The sequence below is a fragment of the Chanodichthys erythropterus genome, chromosome 8, assembly GCF_024489055.1.
Source record: "Chanodichthys erythropterus isolate Z2021 chromosome 8, ASM2448905v1, whole genome shotgun sequence".
Classification (NCBI taxonomy): domain Eukaryota; kingdom Metazoa; phylum Chordata; class Actinopteri; order Cypriniformes; family Xenocyprididae; genus Chanodichthys; species Chanodichthys erythropterus.
In genome coordinates, this window is record NC_090228.1 from 13,460,199 (window position 1) to 13,483,105 (window position 22,907).

General features: G+C 37.8%; 1 protein-coding gene across 1 annotated transcript in view; it reads left to right on the plus strand.

Moving 5' to 3' along the window:
- Positions 1-22,907, plus strand: part of exoc4 (exocyst complex component 4) — a 146,440-nt gene that overhangs the window by 97,404 nt on the left and 26,129 nt on the right. Inside the window, exons 11-12 of the mRNA XM_067391025.1 lie at positions 6,368-6,587; positions 20,064-20,200. Coding sequence (XP_067247126.1) covers positions 6,368-6,587; positions 20,064-20,200 — 357 coding nt within the window. The remainder of the gene's footprint in view (positions 1-6,367; positions 6,588-20,063; positions 20,201-22,907) is intronic.

Here is a 22,907-nt window from a genome sequence, read left to right on the forward strand (position 1 = left end):
GTAGGCAAGGCCGCGAAGGATCCATCTGTTGTATCCTTCATTTCAGGGGAAACGAAGGATGCATTTTGTAGCCGCATTTGAAGGAGCCTTCCAATTGGGACATCCTTCATTGCGCCACGGTGATGCAATCGGCCTTCAAATGCGCCCTTTGAAGGATGCAGCCTCTGAATTGGGAAGCAGCAATAGTATGCCTTGTAGTATGCCTAATAAGTCCCTGATTAGCTCAGGTGTGTTTAATTTGGAGCTGAATTCTGCAGGACAGTGGCCTCCAGGAGGACTGGGCACCCCTGTTGTTATAGTGTTATGGTGTTATTGCTATGCTATTGGTGTTCTTTGCTTCTTCTTTTTTTTTATTACAGTGATATGCGGTTGATATAGAGTGTTCTGAGTGGCTACTTGATGGATGCTTAGAAAAGGGTCTCAAATATCTATGATTATTATTCAGGGTTAGAGTTTATTCATATCCCTAATCCTGAGTGTGAGCAATAGAAGTTATCAATCTTGTGACCACACACACACACACACACACAGGCTAAAACCTCTGTTTATTCACAGTAGAGTTATAATCATTATTCCTAGTCTTCTGGACCCTCATCAAATGTTCATTATGTTTCATTTCTGTTATCCTCTGGATGGATTAAGATCATTCGTCAATGAACAGTTATGTCCCGATCACACGGCAGTAATTGTATTTTAGTGAAGAACGTAAAGGACCCCAGCTTTGATTACATGCCATAATCCCCTTATTAGCTATGAGTTATGCTTATAGACATCTCATTCTGTATGGTGACTGTTCCTGCTCTGATCCCACATCAGTTTCATCCAGCTGACACTGACTCATAAACACACAAACAGTGCTGATATAATGTTTTCTTTCTTTCTTTCTTTCTTTCTTTCTTTCTTTCTTTCTTTCTTTCTTTCTTTCTTTCTTTCTTTCTTTCTTTCTTTCTTTCTTTCTTTCTTTCTTTCTTTCTTTCTTTCTTTCTTTCTTTCTTTCTTTCTTTCTTTCTTTCTTTCTTTCTTTCTTTCTTTCTTTCTTTCTTTCTTTCTTTCTTTCTTTCTTTCTTTCACTGTGGAGAAGAAGCTTAGGTCCAGCTATGTGTTGCGCTCTGGAGTTTTCAGACATTTTGTCCCTATTTTAAAGCAATTTGGTGGTTTTATGTTAAGACTATTAGGTTGCCCCTTATTGAACTTGCAGAATTTGAACTTTTAAAATGGCCTTTTAACTGTCTGTGGCATCTGGAGACTACTGTTGCAGTTCGCTCCCCAGTGGAAGTTTTTGTATATTATATTATATTATATTATATTATATTATATTATATTATATTATATTATATTATATTATATTATATTATATTATATTATATTATATTATATTATATTATATTATATTATATTATATTATATATTAATTACATTATTAAATATTATGTTTGACTTATTTCTTCGTTACATCTGTTACATGTTTAAATTAAAAAAATAGATTGATAATTCTCATTTAACACAGTTGTAATACAATACTTTTTAGTTGTTGATTGTTTACTACTAATGCACGTTTAAGACAGTGTGTGATGAGCATGTGGTGTTTATACATGAATTTCTCTGTCTGCTGTGCTGCTGTCATAGAGAACAGTGTGGCTTTTCTCAGCAGCCTTCTGAGTTTTGCCCTTCTTGCTCTATTTTCCCACCCTTTGACTGTCCTCATTCTCTTTTTTTTCATCCTCCAACAAAGTCTTCTTCATCTTGTTTTCAAACTTCTCTCAGCACATTCAAGCCTGGTTACACACTCACATGCTGTTCACACATTATATGCGATTGCAGAGAGGAGCACCAACTTCTCCACACCTGCCTAATGCAGCGTGCCACAGTTCAAACGCAGAAAAAGAGTGTTTTATTTCTTATGTCCCAGTAGGATGAACAATTTTAAGTTTGTTTGAGGTTCCTTCAAAGATATCGTGACTAGCGCTTAAGCAGGGCTCCAGATGGCAACTACGTTTTTTGTCAGATATGAAATGAAAAATGTTGGAAAGTATTTTAAAATGATGTGGCTATTGGCAACAGTTGAGAAAATGTATGGTTTTCTTAGATTTCATCTTGTTGCAACAACAAACCACAGCGTGAGCCATAAAGTCTGAGTCGAGAACAAATTACTCTTATGAATCAATTCTGAAATGAGTCATTCTAAAAGATTCATGAAACTAATATTGATTTGAGTCAGTCAATGAAATGTTCAGATCCACTATAGAGTTCAAAATGAACCTTTTTTTATTTGTTTATGTCTGATGTGGAGTCTCAAACTCTAAACATTAAAACAATGACCAATAATAATTAAAATGAAGTAATCTGTCACATTTTAATTCACTACTTTAAACTTGAGGTGTCCTTCATGAAATCGTTAAAAAGCATCTTTTACTGCCTGTTTGCTTTAGTAACTGGTGTCTCGCAGGTCATTGGATGTTTTCTGGGTTGTTCTGTGGCTCTTCATTTAACAGCCACTTCTGTCATGACGGTCAGTGTGTTCACGCTCATGATGTCCCTGATGCGTTTTTCTTCTCTGAATTTTGGATGAAGCAAAACTCGATTAGCTGAGAGAGCAAACGAGCCTGTATAGCAGCTGTCACCTTCCATTTACCTCATAAGATCATTGATCAGACAGACTTATGGAATGAAATATTAACACAGCAAGATGATCACATGAAGGCAGCACCCACGATACGCATTTGTGTGTCACTGTGTGCCCGTATAACAGTGTGTCTATTAGACGGGTGAGAGCGAAAGTAAGAGACACCATCTGGTGTGAATAATTCTTATAGAGGACATTTATATTGGTGACATAATGAAGTGGAGATTGAGCTATTATCTTTGTCTGTATTTCTAACCATGCCAAATTATTCAAGAGGGTCCTGAGAAGCCCTGTCGTATATTATATACAGTCCCGGCTGCAGAGCTCCGCTATTACACGATACACAGAACGAACTGAAACTCCGACACCATAAAATTGTCTGCTCTTCATTCTGGAAGTTCATAGTTCCTCATTCAATGTTTGAGCTTAACCAATTATTGTTATACTGATTAGGAATGCACCAATTTTACAATTGTTCCCTTTACATTTGTCAATGTTTTCAATAATAAACATTGTAACGCTAGCTTACATGGAGCAGATGAAGACGACGTTGAAGAGAAAGTGCAGTTTATTTACAACAGTGTAGATCATTGGTGCCGATTCCACGGAAATGGTCTAGCACCCACAGAAAAACACAAGATATTCTCCATTAATTTTAATCAATAAAAAAATCAATTCCAGCTTTCAGACACGACTTTCTTCTCATTTTTATAGTTCATTTGTGGCAGTTTATATGCTGTTATTTTAATGACGAATGTTGTGAGTGCATTATTGTAACACGAAACCACATTCATGTAAAAAAACTTGGCCTCATGGCCCTGCTCTCACTCAGATATTATGTCTGCATGCTTAAACTTTGTCCTGTGCACTTGTGACCTTTCTCTAGAATTGTCTTCACTCTTGGATTTTATGTTGCCAGAAGCTATCAACCACCAGACTTCCTCGATTGACTGATGAAATAGCTAACACAGAGTACCTGGGGGTATGGAGTGTGGTCACCTACCGGCAGAAACATAAATTGCCTCCTATGGTGAAGATCCAAAACCGTAAAACAAAACAAACTCAATCCTGACATGAAACAAAACATGAACATGAAACAAAGGAACCAATGAAAACAAGACACATGAACAGGGGAAGCACATGACAGGATCGTATGAGGGGAACAGGGAATTACATGATACCCAAATAAAATACACATGAAGTTCCAAATAAAAGACATGAGAACATGGACATGAGCAAAACCTAAACAGACCTGACAAACATAGTGAAACAATAAAATGATTCACAATGTTTTAATTGGTTCAGGAATGACAAAGGTTAAGGTTAAGGTTAACTTTAAGCAAAGTCCCTTTAAGACAAGTCATTTCACTCGGCGGCCATCTTTGAAACGCCTCCTGGGCATCATGCAGTCTCTTTGAATGGGGAAACATCAAATTCTCCAAAACTGTTCGCCAACCTTACGATTATATTTCATATTTGAAATCACCAATGAAATCTAACAACAACCGGCTCATAAATGTAGTTTCTAAACGCTCGAATCATTACAAAAAAAACAATTTTTCAGGCTGGATCAAGCTAATGCGCATGCGCAGACCTAAATGCGCGTCTCTTTGGAGGCGCGCATCTGACTGTTTCTATAGAAACCGGTGATTCTAACGGCCGCTGAACTGACGTGATGACTTTACCAGTCGGCGATTGGCTCTTATTTAGAAGGCGGGACTTATTCCGCCATATTGCACGTTACACTTTCTCCCATTCAAAACAATACGAGTGACACGTCTTGTGTTATTCTATAGTCTTTGCTTTAAGTGAGTAAAAACAAAATTGGATAAATGAGCATGCAGAATTAAATATCCAATATCGTCCGATTAAGATGCATTAAAAACAATATGGTACTGATATATTGTGCTTATTAACACTGATTTTTGTTTTTCATTGGTGATATAATTTATCACTTATCTAGGGCTCATGCATCAGTGTTTCCTTTAATAAACATAGTCAGACAGTAAAATAATTGACAATGTTTAATGGCTTCAAGTATGACAAAAAATGAAAAAATGAGAGAGCAGCCTGTCTCATTTTCCTCTTTGTTGGTTTTTTGGTTTGTAATGGCAATGTTTCACGTAAATAAGTGGTAGAGTTGTTGCTTACTGAGGGCTGAGCCATGCTTCCACTGTTAATGACTCACACACATACATAAACGTGCACATGTGTGGATGGGCTCCCCTCTGCTGGGTTGACTAATTGGCTGTGCAGTGCTGAGGGAGGTGTTTAGAGTCGGGGGGTTGTGCAGCTGTAGTCTCGTAGTGATAAATCAGTGTTCCTGCTGATCTATGAGCCTCTGTCTGCTCGTACGCAACGGCCCATCCCTGCTCAACACCTGTCTTGTTCCCTCTACGACACACATGGTGTGTGCAGTATTTAAAAGCCAGAAATGGTACTCATGTTTGTTTTTTATTTATTTTTTTTAATACAGGTCTGAGACCTCATTGAAAATCTTGGATTAAAAATCTATGGAAATGCCAGAACAAAGAAATGATGGGGGGGGGGGGGAATCTGAAATTGAAGCTGTAACTTTTTTTTAGTTAAAAATTATCCAAATCTTATAATTTTTTGAGCAAGTACATAACCAGCCAGTGTTCAAAACTATCTCTTTACCTTAGCCTGATTCACAATAGTAAGCTTGTAATAATGTTTTATAATTCGGATGGTACTGGTGGGTTTCCGTGGGAAATTCAAGCATGCAGCCATTCGTCTTTGTGTCTTTGCGTCATTACGTCACGTCTGTTTACATGGAGGAGCCTGGCTAGTTGGCTATATGGCATGTGGAGGATGCTTCTGGTAGTGGATCATTTATAGCCTTTTCTCATAGCAACTGGAATATTTAAACTTATCATTTTGATGGTGGATTGTAAACCAGAAATGTCCAAATGACAATCATCAGTGACAACTGGAGATTAACCCGTAGTCAAAAGCAAAAGGCTACAGAAATTTGAATCTACAGGTAACGCTAATACACACTAAATACACATAGTCACGCAATGCTGATGTTAACATTAACTATTTGAGAATAAAATATATATTTGATGTTAACTAAGCGATCTTTAGATTTAATCACCGTTGGCAGCGAGATTGTAATGCTTTTTTTTCTTAGTTGGTCAGAACAAAAGTGGCAGATTTGTTACTTGTTCAGATGAGATTTTCCATTAAAAAAAATTCTCATTTTGGTCATACTTCCAAGACATAGAATCTGTGATTCTGAAGTACAGTATCCACAGATGTGGTGACTGACCGCAAACATTAGATTCGTCCGTGCTGAGGAGCCGTGCCGAAGCACAACCCACGTAAAGATGATAATTCCGCAAATAACTGCAATTGCAGGTTTCAAACAGAGATGGCGACAAAGAGGCAAAACTTACGTAGTGCAGCTTTAAATTATTTTAATATATACATTATTTAAAATCTTATTAAAAATTCTTAATTTTTATCTGAAATTGCTATATGATAATAATATAATTTGTAATAAGAAAATTTTCATTAAATTTTGAAATAAAACGTGGAGAGATGGCAGAAAATGATTGGGACAAAATGTAGGTTGGATTTGAACCCATATTTCCCACATCAGCACCACTGCACAGTGTGCTAACCATTAGGCCTCAGCTCTGCAAACTTAGTCAAACCTTGCATAGACGTGTCTCTATTGTGTCATTAAATGAAAATGCTTTGTTTTCTGTGTGTCATCAGGTTCATTCAGGAGATCGAATCCCGTATGGGTCCTGCTCAGGCCAAGCAATGTCAGCTGCGCACCTTCCTCACCTACTACATCAACGACCTGTTCCTCAGCCAGGTCCGCACCGAGACCAATAAGGAGATTGAGGCTGTGACCAAAGTGTCTGACCCGCTCAAGATCCTGGCCAGTGCTGACACTATGAAAAACCTGGGAGTTCAAAGACCTGTTCTACAGGTAACTTTTTTGTTTTCTTTCATACAGTAAGCACACACACACTCACATATACAGTATAGAAAGATAATACACCCTTGTTTTTCATCCATGCTTCTTCCTGCTCTTCTTCCCTTTCATTAGTCAATCCATTTATTAGACTAACTGTTCAAACAGCATTTGCCTACCGGTCAAGTGTACAAAAGCCCAGTCTGATTGTTTTCTCTTCTGAATTGCACAGAGGGGGAAGGTTATTTTTTCTCTTCCCGTCTCTTCTCCTTCATTCTCCCGTGAGTGCCAACGAAGGCCACCTACCCCCCTATCACCCTACATCATAATTGGAGCTGAAATTGTGTTTGATCCTGGCTGACCTGGAATCAGCAGTTAAGTGCAGCTTATATAACACAGCACTGTGCCGTGGCGACCAGCTGCCAGCTGTCCATCTCTCCAAGGGCTTCTTCCTGCCAGCACAGGAAGTACAAGCTTTTATTGCCACTGAGACCTCTGTATGTGCTTAGTTCATCAGCAAAGGGATTGAGTACTGTCTCTCTTCTCACCTTTGCAGTATTTCCTTGCTGTAGTTCTTATAACAACAAGCAAATTAAAATAATTGTAAAATGATTAATTGTGCCGCTTTCAAGCATATATTATATTATTGTAGTACTTCTCAGAAGAACAGCTTACATTTTCAGTCTTTCTACTTCAAAATTTCTCATTTAGTTATTCAATGTTTGTGAAATTTACTAGCAGTTTCTAGTGAAAATTGTTTTAAAGTAAATCCTACTCTAATTCAGTGTAACAGATATTGTCTTCTATTCCATCTGCACACTTCTGTTTGTTTCTGAGTGTATGCATGTGCAATTGTGCATGTACATCTGAGTTATTTCAATGTCTTTCTGTGTTCAGAGTCCATGATCTGGTCAATTAACCTCATGAGAAGCTCTCTTTGCAAATATATGAGGGCAAGAATGGCATTGTGCTGAGTGTGATGGGTTTAGATCTCCGATATAACTCAGATGAGAGCCATTATGGTCCCCTTTTACTCTTTAAACTGAGACCTGTCATCAGAAGCCTCTCGAAGTTGTGTGTTCATGTGTTGTACGTCTTAGCATTGCTTTCATTTTGAGAACAGTGGCAGTTCATTACAGAGGGGAAGACACCAAAAGCTCACAGCCATTTGTTTATGATTATGATTTCTCCTTAACGAGGACTGCGGCATCTTGCTAATTACCCTGCTGGGCTAATGAGCGACTCTCTGGATAGCGGGAGCTCCATAAAATGCTCTTTTGTTTTGGCTTTTTTTTTTTCTTTTCATTTTAATTACCTTCAATCAAAGGTGCCGCAGCTTTGCTCCTGACAGCCCGTGTGGCACGGCCCTTTGCTTTGTACTGTTGTAGAACCATATCCTGGGTCGTGGTCTGTGTGTGTGTGTGTGTTAGAGAGATGCACTGAAGGAACGAAAGTTTGCTCCTCAAGGAGGCATTTAATGAACTCGTTTATGAAGAGCTGTATTAGTATGTGAAGCTGTTTGTGTTCTCAAACATGTCTATGTATTTACTTGTGTCCGCCTTTGTAAATTGCCTGTTGATTTTGAAAGAAAATCGGAACAGCATTTGGAAAGCATTTGCTCCACATCCATCTGTATCGGGGTCCAAAACAAACATTTGCCAAGCACTGAATGTGGGTAAAATTTGGCTTTAATGAGTAAATAAAATTGTACTCACCAAATGGTCTGTTGCATTTCAGTTTACAAGTTGTGAAACTGAAAGAAAATTTACTAAAGAAACTTCTGTCATAGGTTTGGCTCTGGTATCGGCTTTAAAAAAAAAAAATATATATATATATATATATATATATGATACTATTGGTCAGATCAGAGGATTTAACCCCGCCCCCTGTGCCTCATTAGCATGTGCAGAGTGAGACTGTAAGAGCAGTTTTGAAAGCATGTCTGTTACTTCTATTTCAGACAACAAAATACATGGAAAAATCTAATTTCATCTGAAGTTATCTTAGGAGTATGAACCAAAAGTTTAGTTTTCCAGCTCCCAGAATTTAATGCAGTGTGTCATTGAGAAAGTGCAAGAAAATTGACCCTCTTCTCAGACTGAACAGCCATTCATCCTGTGAGAAGCCATGAAGTTGAGTGAGGCTTCTCTCCAGATTGTCTATTGCCTCTGTGATGCATTTTAGACCAAATGGAGAAGGCAAATGATGCTTAAAGTAGTGCTCTCCTGTGGTCAAGGAAACGATGACAAAGAGATGTGGGTGTGTGTTTATGGGTGCATGTCTGTGTATTCCAGGTGCCATGGCTCGGATGTTACAGCAGGTGTTTTATGGGAAATCAGCTTGGGAGAAGTGAAGCACTGATCCGTAGGGAAAGGGGGTTTTCTTTTAGTTTCACAACATTAAATATACTGCTCTTTGCCATCAGGAACCATGTTAACACACACACACAAACACTCACTCCTGTTTATTTGCAATACTGCAATGGAGGAAATCTAAGGACAGATTTTATGTAAGTCGTTGTCAGCATTTTTTAAGTTGACCAACTTTTTGCCATAACCCAGTGTCAACTTTTTCTTTTGTAAAATCGAAGTGTGCCGCACAAGTCCTGAAAAGTGAAGCCAAAACATTTTGATCGCCCCCTGGTGGCTGGATGCAGTATAAATCATAAACCCCGCCCTCTCCATGTAATCGAATGGGACATGAGACAAACTAAACAATCAAATTACACTTCTCCAAATATGGTTTCTGACATTTTAGGTAGTTTTTGTCATGCTGATGTAAATTCAAGTATATTCATATATAAATGTATAGGAATTAATCTATTATTAAATATTTACTATAAATATATAAATATATTTTATATACAGACTTTTTGAGCGGATTGTACTTCTGTTCACAGCCTTGTTTACAATTGCTTAAAATTGCGGACAAGGTTGTTTTTCAAAGGCTGTCTTAATAGAGATTGTTAAACTTAATTAAAAACACAATATAATTTTTTCTGTTCGTAATGAAAAGTTGGAGAATGGTTTCTTGGCACAAACAAAAAGTTGACAGCCGTGTGCTCTGGCAGAGAGAGGTGTTACTGTATTTGCATTACTGGTTGTTGTTTCAAGCACAAGGATCGCTCAAATGCGTACAGCCCCTGCTATCAGCACCCCTGTGCTGGAAGCTGAAGTTGGCTGTCCTCACTCTGTCTAGTATGACAACAAGGCCAGTGATATCAGAAGGCCTGGCCATCCATGCTCTCGTACTTAAACTGCTATTCATTTCTTTCTCTTTGCTGATCTTTTCCACTGATGCTATCTTCAAGTCCAGGGCCCGCTGATGGATTCATTTCATTAGAAATGTTTTGGGGGGTCACTGTGTCGCTTGTTTGGAGATTGGCTCTATTAATCTTCCCCAGCATGGGATCTATGGTGCTGCTTACAGGGACCATATGTCCAGACACCTCTTACATGAACGCTTATACTCACACACTTGATTTTTGCTGACACTGGTGAAAAATGGCAACCTCGGACAAAATATCGAAAATGTATTCATACACACAGACTTATATGAATATACTGTATTATAAACAATACTGATATAATTATTTACATATTTTAAGTGTAACCGGAAATTTTTGTGAAGGCCCCAATGTTGCCATCTTAATTGTTAGGCCCCTTGTTTTCCAGGAATCTACAAATATCCAATATTACTTATAATATTAAGATATTTCAGACAAAGGAGATCTCAGTATAGGTATTTTAGGCCTGCATTTTCATGGTTGGAGCTATAATGTTGTCAGAATATACAGGGCTGTTTTTTAGAGATGTGATTTACTGTCTGTCTTTGCCATTCAGTCAAAGCTCATTCTGAAATGTGGACTTGAGCTGCCACCAGTGCTTTGCTAATGAAGCTGACCTTTTTAATCACACTGTATTCACCGTCAACACACACAAACATACTCCTACACATCAGTCTAGAGTTGAACTAATGAGAGTGACCTTTTTGTTTGTAGGGTCTTTATTGTGTGGAGGTGTATATTTGGTGTGTGTATGTCTGTGAGATATCTGTTGATTGGCATCTTGTAGCGCTCGGCTCCATTAGAGGAGCACAGACGGCGTGCACCTTTATTAGGGACTTCTCATCACCACAAAAACAGCCAATCACAGAATGATTCAGGTTTGGGTGGTGTTGTCTAGACCTTGTTTAAATCTGCTGGAACTTTTGTCTGAAAAGAGACACATACTGTATGCACATCAGGATCAAAATTATTGCCTGCAAGTTACCTTGATTATGTTTGGATTATTTTATAGAAATTGAAGGTCTCTCAGAACAAAAAAAAAATATTTTCTCACAGGTCACAGATGCATATAACGTGTCTGAATAGAGAGCGTTGATGGACTCCATGGTCGTTCAAGTGACATTATTATATAAAGTTACAGGAGATGCGGACATCAGAATCCATAGAAAAATTTAGTGTTGAATGAATTATTGATTTCTAATACTTTTGCTAATATGACACATAATTATATAGAGTCTTTTTCCCATGATGACAATAAATCATTTTACGACCCCTTCTAACCTTTCTTCACCCCCTGCAGTTTGAGAACCTCCGCCTTAAAGTGTTGGTCAGCCGACCAACTAGATTTATGTGGTAAATTCATGTTATTACTTCAGAAGACTGCAGTCCTTTCAGTTCAACTGATGAAATTTATCAAGATTCAGATGACAGTGATGCAGTGTGCACTCTTTCTGCTGTCCTTTAGGGCACCGTCACCTTCTCCTGCTTTTTTGTCTGCTTTTTCTTTTCAGTCCTTTCCTCAGAACTCCTCTGTTCTGTCTTGGATTGCTCCTTCAGGCCAGCATTAGTTTTTTGGGCTTCGACTGCAGCAGAGTTGCCTGCTGAGTGTGTTTCTTATCCTGTGGGCAGAATACAGTCCCTCTTTTTGCCAGTGATCTTCCCCCACCGACACTGGCCTAACCTTGGGCTGCACCCCAACCTGAATTGACAGTGTGAAAGAGACTGACAACGATTATCACCAACTGCAGCCTGAATTCGGACTGTGGTTTTATTTTAGGTAACATATACAGAGGTTTTACCACAGAAGGAATAAAGCTAATCTCTGCCTATGGAACTAAAACAAGAAAAAAGTTCAAATGTAGCCAGATATGCTGTAAAGCCAAGTGCAGAAAAGCAGGCATTTGTTTGGGCCTATAGTGAGAACCTTACTAAACTTTGAATTTGAAGAGAACTGCTCCGAGTGCAAACTTTGGCTGTTTTAAGTCATTTTAATATATTTCCATATATTTCCAGTGCATTGGGGTGTTTCTGCAGGGATTGTGCCTGCATATGTGTGTTCACAAACATCCGTTCCATAATGATAATGTGTATATCATTGCCTTCTGTTTGTTCCCCTCTCTGCATCATTAGCCCCATATGGCTCTATTTCAGGGGGTTTATGTGAGCATGTGTGCGTTATTGAGAAATAAGCATAAAGTTGAATCTCAGAGCTGCTACATTTATGATGGATTTATGTGTGGTCCTATACTGTTATGCTGAAGTATGACTTCGAGGAACTCCAAAAAAGAAAGCAAGAGATAGTAAGTGGTGTTTGGAGCTACAATGTTAGAGGCGGATACACAAAATCTTTGTCTTTCTTGTCAAAGACTGTGCATTCAATCAAAATCTGTGATATTTTGGCCCAAATTCACCCTTGATTTGGTAGAAGCTCGCAATGAACCCAATGCACATGCGCATACCCACTGTTTATGCCCTTATATTGATCCTCAGTTGTGATGAATGTGGATTTACATTTGGATTGAGCACTGTTGTATTCATTTGTTCAGTAATCAGCTCTCCTCCGGTGCCGATGTACCTTTATTTAAATCACTGCTAATAAAACAGGCTTAATCCTGCTGCCAGCGGATTTACGGCAGGAAGTGCAGTCCTGGCGCTTTTGTGCCACTCAGTTTGTTTCCCTGTTCGGGCCTGTCACTCACACACCTTGCTTTAGAAGTAATGACAGGCTTACATTTAGTTGCTACACATGTCATGCATGTTTGCGGTTTGCGCTTGTGTGTTTGGCCTGTGCCTCACCTCAGTTTGACTCAAACAATGTCAGATGCAGAATGCTGAGAGGTATAATAGAGGCTTGAAAGAACAGTTCACAGAGAAATGAAAAATTCATGACTTATTCACCTTCATGTTGTGCCTGTATAACAGATTTTCAGTCAAATATTTTACCCTGCTCTCTTTTTCTTACAATGAAAGTGAATAATGAAAAATAAAAATGATGGCTTTTTCCCCTTATAAAATGTAATGATAAATTATTTAAACATAATAAATATTATAAAATGTAATACGGTTTCAAATAAAAAGTAATCAAATAAAATAAAACTTAATAAATACTATTTTATAAAATAATAAAATTTCTTCCCCTTATTCTTTCCCTCTACAATAGCTCTCATATTTACATATGTGAATATTTAAGTGTTTAAATATATTGCATGGCTTCAAAATACATGTGCACAAGTCATATGGGCCACTTTCTGTCCTTTTGGAGCTTCACAATCCCAATATGCATTCATTTGCATTGTATGGAAAAAACATGATGTAAACATTCTAAATTGAAGAAAGTAAGTCATATGGGTTTGGAACGACATGAGATTGAATAAATAGTGATAGTGTTTTCTTTTTGTATGAACTAACCCTTTAAAGAGCTACAGAAGCAATCTCCTCCATCTGCATCTGTCCGTACAGTTGCCTTGCGGTTGAGTGGCAGGGTCATGTTGGCACGCGTGTGCATGTCTGTGGGTCTCAGTGGTGTATGGTCACACTGACAGTGATGAATGAACTGTCGCACCGCTGCCCTTCTCATGCATTACACTCCTTTACCCTGGAGAGGCTTGTGTGTTTCTGCATGATTTTCTCACCTCTAAGACCACAAGAATTTACTATGCATTCTGCCAGTGTTTGCATGTATGCACACCAATGTATAAATATTTGTATTTGTAACCTGCTGGTGTTTTGTGCATGTGTTTCTGTGTGCTTGTGTGTGTGTGTGTCTGTGTCTGTTGAGGTGTAATTGAAGTGCCGGAACGGTTCGGGTTAAATGCTCTGAACTCTGTGCTATGGGGTCAGAACTGGATTAATGGAGAAAACCCATGGCCCGTGAACCTTCTTTAAACACACACACAGCCTCATCTCAACATCTGTCCACCAGCTTGTCCGTTCTGAATTGGATTCAGTGTTGTCATGGTCGTGGAGAACCCAGTAATGTTAAGGGATTTTAAATTGTGACTTCCAGGCATGGAGAAGTTAGTACAATATTAAAAATGGAAAATACCCCACAGATCATTTATTATAGCTTGTCAAATTTTCCCCTATTTGGGTGTGAGCAAAAACACGCTGTTTTTGTGTGTGTTTAAATGCAAATTATTTACTACTCCCAGCCCACTTTCTAGAGGAGGGTGAGGCTTTAACAGCTCCGCCCTCTTCGGAGGAGTTGTTGTAGTAGAGCAACAACTCTTCCTCTTCTCTAAACCAGCCCAACATGGCCTCACACCCTTTGTTGTGTGTTCCCGGCGGCAGAGTTTATGTAAATTTGGGGGTTTGTGATGTAGAAGCTTGTTGTAGTCCCTACCAGCCATTTGTTGAAGTCCTTAAAAAGCCATTTCTGTAAAAGAAATCTCCCTTTGCATTGAACTTTGAGCGTCGTAACTTTGCAGATGTTGTTTATGCTCAAACAGCAACATTACACACTAACTAAAGTTAAAGTGTAGGGCTGCAGCGATTAATCGCGATTAATCGTTTGCAAAATAAAAGTCTGTGTTTACGTAATATATATGTGTGTGTTCTGTGTATAATAATTATGTATATATAAATACACACACATTAATGTATATATTTAAGAAACATTTTATATTTATATATAAAATATTTATGTTTATATGTAATATAAAATTTCTATAAATATATATATATATATATATTTATAATACATGCATATATTTCTAAACTTTATACCTGTATGTGTGTGTATTTATATATACATAATTATTATACACAGAACACACACATATATATTACGTAAAAACAGACTTTTATTTTGCAAACGATTAATCGCAATTAATCGTTGCAGCCCTATTAAAGTGAAATCATAATTAAGGATCCCTTTAATATTTCATATCAGCAAGAAATTATCTGGGAGTGTGGAGCCCATTCATTCATTCTTACATTAAATTGACCAGTGAAATATGTACTTCGAAGATGTAAAATAATAATAACAACCCTCTATGGACACACTGAAGCTCAAGCCGACTTTCCGAATTCAAACACTTCCGTGTGCTTTCAAATGCTCCCACGCGTTGATCATTGTAGCCAATCACAGGCATATCCGATGAGCGTGTCAACACAATGGCCAATCAGAGATGTTTATGAATCCGCTCAACAGCGCTCAAAGCGTCACGTTTTTAAAATTTCAGTACCGATAGGTACCGAAGTCGGTACATTTGACAACACTAAAGCCACCGTTGGCTAGTAAATCTTTTATTTACTCGCCAGACTTTTTACATGGAATGCGAGAACACTTGCACTTTTCTTGCACTTGAATGTTTACATTGGCAAATCTTAAAAATGCGTGCAAATGATAAACTTTAATGGCGATGCAGCACTGGTCCGATCGGGACAGGGACAGTTCTGTTAATGTTCTCTGAAATTATATCTGCGCTAAGCATATTTTTTTTTGCCTCTAACTCAATTACAGGTGACTGTAATTGTACAATTTACTGGCCATTGGCTAATCAGATAAATATTTTTTAGATAAATAAATTTCACTTCTTGTGAAATTTGGTCGCATATGCAAGTGATATACTCGTATTGTAGAGTGTTGAATAACAAAATAAAAAAAAAAAAAGAAAATTCTCTGAGAGTTGAGCCCAGTCTTTTCTGACATTACAAATTCATTATAAATTTTATCTAATTAAATAACATGTGTAATGAATGTTCAGTAGAATAAATTAAATTGCTCAGTTATTTAATATTTAAGTCAGAGTTTAAAAGGTAAGGATAATTTGTTGGTGGTTTGTTCCAAAGGTGTGTATGAATCCTGTATCTCAGTACAACTGCTTGAAGTGTATAAAGAGATCTCTGCTTACACTGCAGGGGTGTAAAGTTTTTCGGTCAAAATTTTACTCAATTAAAAGTCAAAGTATCTAGTCAAAACTTTCCTCATTTAATTGAAAGTAAAAAAAAAAAATAAAAAAAAAATAGGAAAAAAGAGCTTTTCACATTGACTGATCATAACGAAACAGTGGGAATTTTCTCATTAAAGTAACTTTGATACAAACTGTGTAAAGCAGCTTGTTTAGCCACATTTCTCTCAATGTTGTGACTATATAGGGGCTAGAACACCAGATCCTGATACCTATTACCTGAAATTGTTCAATTTTATACAGTAGTTGTTTGACATTTGCGTAACAACTACAGTTCAACTACAGTTACTTTTAACATAATTAAAATTCATTCCTTCAGGTCAAAGACTCTCTTGACAAGGACAAATACAGTTACATGAGCCAATTATATTTCACATCAGTTTTTTTTTTTTTTTTAAATAAAGTTCACAGGAACATGATTTGACTTGGTACTTCAGTAAGAAAGGGAAAAAAATATATATTTTTATTAAGATTATATATGCATGTACTTCATATATTGGAAATGTATTATTTAAATAATAATAATAATTGTTAAGATTGAAATAAAAATAATTATTTGTCATGGTTGGTTGCTGTATAGATTTGCAGAAGTCTGTTTTTATTTACAAACTCAAAGAAAACAAAGATACTCAGGATGCAAAAATATCCAACCAACTATTACTGACAAAGATGGAACCAAGACTAACAGAAAACAGGCTCAATATATACTAAAAAAAAAACAATTAAGGAAACAAGAAACAGGTGCAGTGCATTAATCAAACAATGAATAACCATGGAAACTAATACTAACACAGGAAACAGAACAGGAAACAGTACAAATCCTTCTCAGAATACAATTAAACAAAACTCAAATCGTACATAACACTTATTATTACCTTCATTAATATTATCTTCATATCAATAAATCAGTCTGTTGTGTGTTTTGGTAGAGCTGAGCTGAATCTACTCATCTTGTTGGAAAAAGCTGCCTGTAATAGTTTTAGATACTATTGGCAGCATTTATGAAGAGCTCTGCCATTTCTGCTGCGACTCTCACGGTTCTGCTTAGCATTCTGTGTGAGTGAGTGTGTATGTGTGATTTGTGTGTAAATACACACTCAGGTCTCTGAATGTCCCTAAGCATGTGCATTAAGTTCTCTCTGCTCCACTGCGTGTTGTGTTTCCCTCTCATTGGCGCTCACCAGTCAAGTCCCACTGCACGCTGAGCGCTCATTTTTATGACTCTCTTCATTTATACTGCGCTAAACCTTCTGCCATTAGCAAACACTCCCTCCAGCAGCTCTGCTCATTTTAAACACCTCCGTACAAAGAAGCAGGACTGTAATCAAGTCTGGCGTGGCTGGACCTACTCCAGTAAGAATTCAAAGGTGCTCTGTAGTTGAGTAAGAATGGGTCAGGAGATGCAGAAATATCCGGCAACAGATCTTAAACCTCCCATGGCACAGTGTGATATTTAAGTAGAAAGGAAGGATTTTGCTAGTGATGAGACAAGAGAACCTCTGCTGGTTTGATTTTTCTCTAAAGCTCTCGCCGTCTGTCTGTCTGTTTCACTTGTGAGGCTTCTATCCATCCTTTAACTCTATTTTCCTCTCCTTCTCTCTTTCTCTCTCTCTCTGGAGCTTGATTACTTTTTAATGATTTCTGGGGCTAAGACGAATGAGTGTGTTAAATGAGGAGAATTAGACATGTGCCGCAGAGCGCTGGGGCATTTGTTACTTGAATAATGGAGCTTAGAGACTTTGTTTACTGGGAAATATTGAGCTTCACAAATGAGAGGGGGAAAGAGAGACCAAATATTGCAGCTTCCTGATATTTCTCTGGTCATTCGCTGTAGCTTTTATTAGGGCTGAACAGTATATCGGAAATGCATGATCTATTCAGTATTACGTTGGCAATATAAAATTAACGAACATCATAAATACTGGCTATGATTTTAATGCACTTTTTTTTTTTTATTTGCCTATTGACTTTCCTAAAGGCCATGGCAGTCTTGCAATCTCTTCTTGTGTCTAGACCGCCCATGACTTGTGTATATGAGATCGCTAAGACTTATTTACTCGTTTAAATCTCATTAATATGAAAGTAGTTTTGGGCTGTTTGATTAATTTCTGTCTGATTTATGAATCGGTTAGGCCATTACTCAGACATGTTCATATAAGTGTCTGTGTTGCATTTTTAAATAATTGAAATAAAACTATATGTTGGTAAAATTGCACGTGTATTGTTGCATATAAATAATATTTTTAGACACTGTAAACTCGAATAAGTAGGCAAAACTTAAAAAAAATGAGGTAATCAGTTACATCATCATTTTTAGGTCAGGAAATTCAAAGTTTAAGTAAGCAGACCTTGCGGATTTTTATTTTGTACTCCTACATGTTATTTGCACTTAACTTGAAATATTTGAGAAAGTTAATTCATGTATTTAACGTAAAATTATCATGTAATCTCAACTTAAATATTTTTAGTAGTGGAAACTTGGCTAGCTTTAACTACTGTAGCTAATTCAGTAAATGCTAACTTGCTAATTGGTAACATAATGTTTTGATAGCATTATTGCTGGATGAGTACATCAATAATAATGCCTCCCCCCCCACCCCCCACACACACATACACACACCAAAAAAATAAATAAACCCACATAACAGAAACTCTTCTAAATTAGCATAACAGAACATTAAACACTACCAAATTTCACACTTAACATTAACATCAAAGCATGCTGCATGCTGAGAAATAGAAATCCCAGCCCAGTTTCAGTTAATTTAAGTTTGTCTAAATTAAAAGAAACAAGTTAATAAAATTTAAAACATTTCAAATAACTTAAAATGTGTCAGTTTTGTGAACTTAAAAGAAAAAGAAAGTTCTAAATACTCAAAAGTTAATTTGATTTAACTAATTTGTTTAATTTAAGTGTACCCCACTCAAACCAAATAATTATATTGAGGATTAGGTTTACAGTGAAATATATAAGTCCTCCTTACATTCATTTTGTGAAAAAATGTTTACATTGATACTTTTTCAGCATTTTAATACTATCACATATACTGTATACAAACATATATGTACAGTTTAAATACATATCTCTCTATATTTTTCTCTATTTGGATATATATCGATTACCATCAAAATGCTGAATATTTCTGAGATATGTTACTATTTTCAGTTCTCAGTCTCTATGCCAACCTTTCCCAGACACTCGTTCACACACATAATCGGACACACTATGGCATTGATGGACTTGTTCCAGTGTGACCAGGGGCATAGCTTTGAAGGCTAGCGTCCCCCCGCTGAGTCATTTCTCCCCCACCCCCCTTGGTTCCCTGGTGCAGTTTACTGCTAGAGAGCTCGATGGGCCAGGGCAGTGCCACGGATCATTACCTCGCTCTCCGCCCCTGGGGCTCAGGCAGGGGGTGGAAGCAGCAGGCAGTGATATGTGTATTAGCAGATTGTACGTCAAATGTGCAGCAATGCGCTAATAAGAACAAACTACTCTGGGCACTCGCCTCTGCCCCCTGCTGGGCAGGATGTGTCATGATATGGTCAGATTGAGTTAATGCTGAGTCCAATTAAACAGAGCATTTGTGCCAGTGCCACAAGATAGCTACAATTCGGTGCACTAGGCAACACCGTTACCATCCTCCTGCCAATGGCGTGCTAACACTCGTTGTCATTTTGTCAGTCACAACTGCCATTGGTGGCCATTCTAACACTCATGGCTCTTTTGTTTTGGCCCTTCATAGTGTTTAAATGTGGCCATATTTTGTGCCCGGGCTTCTGTTCTGTTTGAGCGGAGAGTTATTCTGCTATTAGCGTCATTAGCTTTGATGGCAGGGTATAATCGTTAAATGGTAGAGAGGAAGACACAGTGCCTGAAGGATGATGTGGATGAGTGGAAGTTTGTCATTGCCACACATATAAAATAATATCCTTGGTCATATGTTTCTGTATCATGGTGCTTCATCTACGGCAGCAGGGTTGTCCGGCTCTGACAGGTGAATGGAGGGTTTTGATCGTGTTTGTTTTTCAGGCAATTTGACGTGTTTGCTCAAAAGCGAGCAATTGAGCAGATAGACTGCAGCATTTTGTGGTCTATCACGTTCCTTTATAGAGGGCGCCTGCACTGGTCATCCTTAAACTCAACCCTGACCTCAGACCAGAACCTCCCCCACACCTTAACAACAGCGACATTTAGAATCTCTAAAGCAATCGTCTGATTCACAGAAACGAATAGAGGTGATGCCCTGACTTTAGAGTGTATCATATTGAGTGTGTGTTTGTGTGTGTTTTCAGAGCACTGTGGTTGTGGAGAAGTCAATTCAGGATCTAATGAGTCTGATGCAGGATCTCAGTGCATACTCCAACCAGTTCCTGGAGATGGTCTGTGATAAGCTCAAGGAATACAAGGAAATCTGCAATGCTGCATACAGGTAATGTGACGCACAAAATCATATTTTACTAGTGTAATTGTGAGTTTTTGCGAACGCGATTACAAAAAAGTTGGGACACTGTACAAATTGTGAATAAAAACAGAATGCAATGATGTAGAAGTTTCAAATTTCACTATTTTATCCAGAATAAGATAGATGACATATCAAATGCTTAAACTGAGAAAATGTATAATTTTAAGGGAAAAATAAGTTGATTTTAAATTTCATGGCATCAACACATCTCAAAAAAGTTGGGACAAGGCCATGTTTACCACTGTGTGGCATCCATTCTTCCTTTTATAACAGTCTGCAAATGTCTGGGGACTGAGGAGTCAAGTTGCTCAAGTTTAGGAATAGGAATGTTGTCCCATTCTTGTCTAATACAGGCTTCTAGTTGCTCAACTGTCTTAGGTCTTCTTTGTCGCATCTTCCTCTTTATGATGCGCCATATGTTTTCTATGGGTGAAAGATTTGGACTGCAGCCTGACCATTTCAGTACCCGGGTCCTCCTCCTACGCAGCCATGATGTTGTAATTGATGCAGTATGTGGTCTGGCATTGTCATGTTGGAAAATACAAGGTCTTCCCTGAAAGAGACGACGTCTGGATGGGAGCATATGTTGTTCTAGAACTTGGATATACCTTTCAGCATTGATGGTGCCTTTCCAGATGTGTAAGCTGCCCATGCCACACGCACTCATGCAACCCCATACCATCAGAGATGCAGGCTTCTGAACTGAGTGCTGATAACAACTTGGGTTGTCCTTGCCCTCTTTATTCCGGATGACATGGCGTCCCAGTTTTCCAAAAAGAACTTCAAATTTTGATTCATCTGACCTCAGAACAGTTTTCCACTTTTGCCACAGTCCATTTTAAATGAGCTTTGGCCCAGAGAAAATGCCTGCGCTTCTGGATCATGTTTAGATATGGCTTCTTTTTTGACCTATAGAGTTTTAGCCGGCAACGGCGAATGGCACGGTGGATTGTGTTCACGACAATGTTTTCTGGAAGTATTCCTGAGCCCATGTTGTGATTTCCATTACAGTAGCATTCCTGTATGTGATGCAGTGCCGTCTAAGGGCCCGAAGATCACGGGCATCCAGTATGGTTTTTCGGCCTTGACCCTTATGCACAGAGATTGTTCCAGATTCTCTGAATCTTTGGATGATATTATGCACTGTAGATGATGATAACTTAAACTCTTTGCAATTTTTCTCTGAGAAACTCCTTTCTGATATTGCTCCACTATTTTTTGCCGTAGCATTGGGGGAATTGGTATTCCTCTGCCCATCTTGACTTCTGAGAGACACTGCCACTCTGAGAGGCTCTTTTTATACCCAATCATGTTGCCAATTGACCTAATAAGTTGCAAATTGGTCCCCCCAGCTGTTCCTTATATGTACATTTAACTTTTACAGCCTCTTATTGCTACCTGTCCCAACTTTTTTGGAATGTGTAGCTCTCATGAAATCCAAAATGAGCCAATATTTTGGCATGACATTTCAAAATGTCTCACTTTCAACATTTGATATGTTATCTATATTCTATTGTGAATAAAATATAAGTTTATGAGATTTGTAAATTATTGCATTCCTTTTTATTCACAATTTGTACAGTGTCCCAACTTTTTTTGGAATCGGGTTTGTAGTTCGTATTGAATGTGGTGCAATGAAGACTACAACATAATGGCAAGAAATGTCTTTCTGTTGAGTTAACCTGGCAGGCTGCGCACAATAACAACATACAATGCAACCAGTGTAGTCCGATTCATGAACTAATGACTCTGATGAAGTGGTTCTTTTTAGTGAATCAAAAATAAACAGCGTGGCCAGTGTATTCTGATTTGTGAACAAATGACTCTTATGTGCTTGTTCTTTTAATTAATAGTTCAAAAAGACAAGTTACTGGTTTAAATCAGTCTGACGAATGGAGAGTTTCTCTCTAATGCTAATTAATTTATAAAGAAAATTATATAACATTATTAAATTATATAATGCCTTATATCATTCATTAATGTTCATTCAAATAGTTAGACATTTCTTTAAAATGAAGAAAAACCTGTTTTACAGTGTCTTCTCAACATACTCCCCTCAATACCTTTACAGACCCCCAGGGGGTCTACAGATTTCTGAAACATTGGTATTAGAAACATTGAATGATTGGTCTGCTACTGTGTTTAAGTGAAGTGTGTTATGTGTGTGTCTGTGCACATATGTGTAAGTCAGCAGGGGTCTCAACTGAGCTCAATCATGGGTAGAAAGTGCAGAGGCAGCCGTTTCCTTACACAATAATCACATGCTACCAATCTGTCCCTCTCTTTGTCTCCTTGTCTGTATTTCTTTTGTTCTATCTCCCTCATTCTCAGCCATAAGATGAGTGAAACGCACTGCATTACGTTCTACATGATCTGTTCAATCATTCTACACATCGCAGACAATAACAGTTCATTCAACCGCGCTCGTCTGCCTCTCTGTATCATCAGAACTCTTCTCTGGATCTGTGTTCAGCTGTCATCTAGTGTACACTTTTAATGGCCAGCTTATGCAATACTGAAGACATTTATCTGAGCCTATGGTTCATTTTCATATTTTAGAATTTTTTTTGAGACAAAGTGAAATAGAGCTTGTTCTATCCCTCAGCCAATCACAGACTTTGTTCCTAATTTAGCTCCTTACAGTGTTTACGCAGTGTCTTCCATTTACTAGTCA